This window comes from Branchiostoma floridae, chromosome 18 (assembly GCF_000003815.2).
Source record: "Branchiostoma floridae strain S238N-H82 chromosome 18, Bfl_VNyyK, whole genome shotgun sequence".
In the NCBI taxonomy this organism is placed as follows: domain Eukaryota; kingdom Metazoa; phylum Chordata; class Leptocardii; order Amphioxiformes; family Branchiostomatidae; genus Branchiostoma; species Branchiostoma floridae.
In genome coordinates this window covers 14,830,046-14,835,519 of record NC_049996.1, presented here as the reverse complement: position 1 = coordinate 14,835,519, position 5,474 = coordinate 14,830,046, and the positions used below count along the sequence as shown (strand labels likewise).

The 5,474-nt window shown below is 41.3% G+C and overlaps 1 protein-coding gene across 1 annotated transcript; it reads left to right on the top strand.

The window, feature by feature from the left end:
* Positions 1–1,664, top strand: LOC118405462. Its single transcript, XM_035804963.1, has 3 exons — positions 1–138; positions 815–904; positions 1,321–1,664. Exons 1-3 carry the CDS (start codon positions 1–3, stop codon positions 1,423–1,425), a joined length of 333 nt encoding a protein of 110 aa, XP_035660856.1. The 3' UTR covers positions 1,426–1,664.
* Positions 1,665–5,474: the final 3,810 nt, after the last annotated feature.

The window sequence follows — 5,474 nt, the reverse complement described above, 5'->3', positions numbered from 1 at the left end:
ATGAAGGCCCAGAGTTGGTTAGTGACGGTATTGTGTGTACTTCTGTGGCTGGGCACAACGCTTCACGCTCAACCCCAACCTACCAAGGAGACAGGGCAGGACGTCCGGGAACGGAGGCCGAGACAACAACTGTTCTACGTAAATACTCTTATTCCTAGAGCCAATTTTAATGCTATTATACGTATACTACGTATACATTTTTTAATAGATTTTAGATGATGGTAATACTATGTAGATCACACTAATGTGTGTAACTTTCGAGGCTTTGACTGTGATGTAACATACCTTTTTTTCTTCTTTACGTTGTAGTATTAGTGTCATTGGTGTTAGTTGTATGGGCCGCATATCATGGTACTAACAGATAGCACCATTATCTATAATGGTGCTATCTGTTAGCACCGTTATAGATAATATATATAATGGCTCCTTTTGTACTTAACTGAAAATAAATACACCTTGATTTCTAAATTACCATTACCGTTTATAAAGGTTAGACATCCAGTAAAACATTATCTATATAAGATAAGTCAATTTCTACAACTCGATAAGATTCGGAGATTTTCTTCTTTATTTATTTCGAGTGACATCCATCACTTCTTGAGCGTCACTAGAATAAACTCACAGAAATAATTCAATACAACTACCTCTTACTTACAATACAGCTACAAATACCTACGTATTTTTGCCGAATTCTACTGAGGCCTAGTGGGGGCAGGTGGAAGCTCGGTTTTCTGGAAAGTGGTGGCTGCAGTCTTCCTTTTGGCCAGAAGATGGCGTGCATGACTTAGGTTATTTCTGATATTTCTTTCTCCAGTCCCTGTGCGGTCGAGGACGCCACATCTGTTTCACCGACGGTTGGTGCGCGAAAAGGAAGGAGTGCGACAAGAAGAAGAAAGGGATCAAGGTAACAGTCTGCAGTTCTGAAAAGTCTCGCTAGGGTTCCCTTTGCACTGAGGCTGTCGGGAGTTACCCTATGCGCCCTGTGATTGGTTGATACAACAATAGATGATACGATGTCATTGGTTAATTCTTTAACACTAGTTCGACAATTTATCCGAGGGGTGATTTCAACCTATATCCGTTGTTATAAACGGGGTATTTAGGGATATCAAGTAGACGGAAGGTGGTTTCAATATGCAATATTTTGAACATATGATATGACAATTTGATACGACCGTCCGTAGATATTCCCTGTTTTTTAAAAACGACGGATATAGGTTATCCCGTGAATAAAGGTGAACTAGCGTTTGTATATTGAGAGATGACACTTTGTATCATTGGTTGCTAACCTATCATTTTGACCTCTTTTAATTTCTACAGCGGCACATGAATGAACGGTACGAGAACCCGCCGGACTACGAGGCCGAAGTCATGTGCTACACAAAAAACAACGTGCACCGCTGCGTTCTGAGCGTCATGAGTTAGACAACGTAACTTGAAAGTTCATCTGTGTTGGTAGAAGTCTTCAATGGATCAAAGTTTAACTATTATTTCCAGCACAAAAATTGGACTTAACCCAATTTTCGACTGTCCAATTGCAGTCTTTGTCAAGGAATGAGCGTTCCTGCAACTTATGATCCACTGCTCATCGAGTCACGTGTGCTATCTAAGTAACGTGACGTCACCGAAGCAAGGAATTGTCCATTCCTTGGCAAAGACTAAAGTTGGACAGTCGAACATTTGGATAAGTCCAATTTTTGTGTTGGAAAATACAGTTTAAGTTCGACCCGGAGAGTTAACTATGTTTTATTGGAGGGTTGAATCAAGAGGGATGATCCAGTCAAAGGGAGGGTTGCGAATACTTGAAGATATTGAAAAGATGTAAGTCATGAAATACCAGAATGAAAACTTACCATGTAACCAAGGATTGTTTCATAGGAAACAACATGTATTATGTATCCATTGGACTATTTTTAATTCTTTTTGCGACAATGATGAGATTGTCAGTTATCAACGGGGTTTCTCGTGATAGAATGACGCCAAATTTTGTGGTAACGAACTTGTAAATGTCGTAACGTTCTACCTCTAATTTAACCAAGAATGTTTCTTTTTTTGTGATATGGGCTCAAAAGAAGCAAGGCATCTAGCTGATAGAAATTTTGTCAATCATATAAATTATATAGGAAATATCAAGTACAAAGTTGGATTTGAATAAAAAAATGACGTACCAATCGGCAACGCTCCTATGGTGTAGCCAAGAAGTATGACGGGGTTGTTTATATGCGTGCAAAGATGTACCGAACGGGGGCCAACTGCAAACAAGCCCTCTAAAAAAGTTAACGTTAAGAAACGTAGTTTTGGCCGAACGTCGTTTGGATATGTTTAACAGGAAGGTAGAGTACGATACATTCATGGTGAGCAAACAACATTTAAGGTGACTTGTAGTTATACAACTATCCGCCAGAAGGCGCAATTGCAAAGGAACGAGCTACGGCAATGGTAGGCGTCAGATTCAAGTCTATTTCAAAAGAACTGCAGCAACAGGAAAACAACAACTTGGCAACAAACCTGAGTCAGCTTACAGATGTACCCTATATGGCAGAGACTGTCATTCTTGTATATAGAACTGTTTGCAATGACCGAAGCTGCAGGGCGATAGCTGAAATCATGTATTAACATTCTATCATCAATTCAAGAAATGTTGCTAGTTGAAGTATTGAAACCAGTCTACGACTCTGTCTATGTGAAGCAGCTATTTGTTCTTGCTAACTTGTCCAAAATAAACAGGGTATTATCGCCATAAGTAGTTAATTGCATTTTTACTGTTAGTGCTTTGCATACACATATATTTAGAATTAAGGGCCTCGAAGGTGTTTGACCGTTTCTAAATTAGACATTTTAAGCTTAAATTCCGTGGATCCTGGCGGCGAAGGTTCGAACCCCGCTCGGTCACGGTGCGAACGGTTGCACTTGTTATTTCTGATGAGGACGTAACGCCGACAACCCCCTTCATACAGGGCTTCAGAGGAATGCCAATCCTCTGCACGTGAAAGAACCCAACACGCTTATGGAGAAGTGTAGGGGTTACCCCGTGTGCTTGGTCGAAAACGTGAACTATATTTAAGTCACATATTGCACTACCACTATGTACATGATAAAGCATCGTGCTACATTTCTGTTGAGGATGACTCCTTTATCTTAGCTATATTTACTCGCCAAGCAGAGGTTAGGCTCCGGCTGTTTTTTGACGTTTTTTAGTCGTTTTTCTCGGGATTTCTATTTGGTACTCTTTCTTGACGAAGGCCGCGAGACATCAAGAAAGAGTACATACAAAATAGAAAGCCCGATAAAAACGACTAAAAAACGTCGAAAAACTGCCAGAGCCCAATCTCTGCTTGGCGAGTAAGCGAGATTCGCGTATATGCACACTTACCGGTAGTGCTACATGGGCAGTAACATCAATACATGTACAAAGCGTGTCAGTACTAAGCGAACATTACTATTCATATTCCTTATGAACAAGGCAGTTCAAACTACAAACATCATCGCGTATAAGCATACATATCGTAGTAATACATGGACAGTAATATCAATACATATTTTTAGAACTAAGCAAATATTCCTTTTGAACAATGCAGTTCAAATTACAAACGTCATCGAATGACGTAATGGGTTGCATTGTCCTCATAAGGCTTTGTGTTGGAGCGTCGTTTTGATTGGATAACACAATCTGTTGAAGGACGGGATGAAATAACATTATGGCAATAACCCCAGGGCTGTCTGAATATAGCTACGCATGGCTTATTGTTGACGGAAAGGGAACAGACACATTCTGAAATAAGTCGTGAAGCTTTTGGGGATATTGCAAAACGTCAATAACTCCTTCAAACAATCAATAAATCAGTCAAGAAACCAGTCAATGAGTCTGCTACTATACTAAATTTAGAACAGCACAAGTAATTTCAATGTGGTAAAGTAATATCATATGTCGGCTGTGATTGTGTTTTACATTTTTCTTTGGATGTATGTTTATGAGTGCTTGACAAATAGATAAGAATGAGTGCTTGTGTGCATGCCTATGTGTATACTAGTGCGCGTGCGTGTTTATGTGTGCTTCAGTGTACATGTCTATGTGTATGTGTGTGTGTGTAACTCTGTATTTGTGTGTATGTCTGTGTGTGTGCACGAGCGTGTACATGTATGCGCGCGCGCGCGTCTGTGTAGTGCGTGCGTGTGTGTATGTGTGTGCTCGTGTGTGGGTATATAACTTTATGTGTGCGTGTGTGTTTGGACTCATTTTTTCACGTTCAATTGATAAAAACCTTCACCCAGTGTGAAACCTAAAAACTCACTAAACCCGCTTTCTTGTATGCATGTTTATGTATGCTTGTGTGCATGTGTGTATGTGTGCGTTTATGTAACTTTAAATTTATGTGAGCGTGTGCGTTTGGACTCCCTTTCTCACGTTCATCTGATAACAACCTTCACCCAATGTGAAACCTAAAAAAAAAAAACATCAAACCAATCCCCACGTGAGGGCCGGTTCACGTGGAGGCGTTCCCGTCAACACTTACCTCGAGCCGTTTTTACCTGATGAGCCGCACTCTGCTTTCAAGTGCGCAAGTGATGAGTGCATTTTGTGCAAGTGATTTGGTGATCACTTCCATCTCGTCAGCCAATCCGACAAACCTGATTGCGATTGAAAAAAGCACTTCAAAGGGGGAGAGTTCGTATATGGTGTAGAGGGTGGCTTACGATGAGATGATGATGAGGGGAGAAGGGGGCTATACACTGGACAAGAACAGAACAGATTAAAGAGAGAGGCAGAGAAAGACGCTCACTGAGGAAGGGAGAGAGAGAGTGAGAGAAAAGTGGGAAGACAAAGAGAGAAACAGAGAGAGGGCAAGAGAGAGAGAAAGAGAAAGAAAGAGCTCGAGAAAGAGAGAAGTCAAGTTAAAACAATGCCGTGGAAAACCACTGGAGGACCATATTCCAACTACACCTTTGTTTTCTCGACTGCTATCCCTGAAGCAAAGAAATATCGTTTATATCCATCTAAAGCTTCTACAATTATGTTGTCTGCAAACATAAACGAAAACGTAATATTCTTGGCAAATTTAAAAACAAAGTCCATCCCTCAACTATGTATGTCAAATCGTGAAAGTTTGACTTTTCATCCGCCCCCTCCCGGTCGCGATCGTTACTGTACTGTCCCCGACGTAATTTTCAGACGGCAACGTGAGCGCCCATGACGTGTGTCATCGCGTCAAGTGAAAAGGCTCGTTATCACTCCAAAAGTGTTTTCCGCCGATCCCAGTCACAATTAAAAGCGGCGATCACCTCCCCTTTAGCTCACTCTCCCGCCTTTCCGAGCCTAACGAAGCGTAGCGCAGAAAAATCTGACAGGATATTTGAAAGAGAGTTCCTGTCGTCTGATTTGGGATATTCGCGTGTGATGTTCGGGACGAGAAGGGACTGAGAGGATTCACGTTCCCAGGGTAGCATCGAGCGACTCCCTCATTCCTCGGAGCACC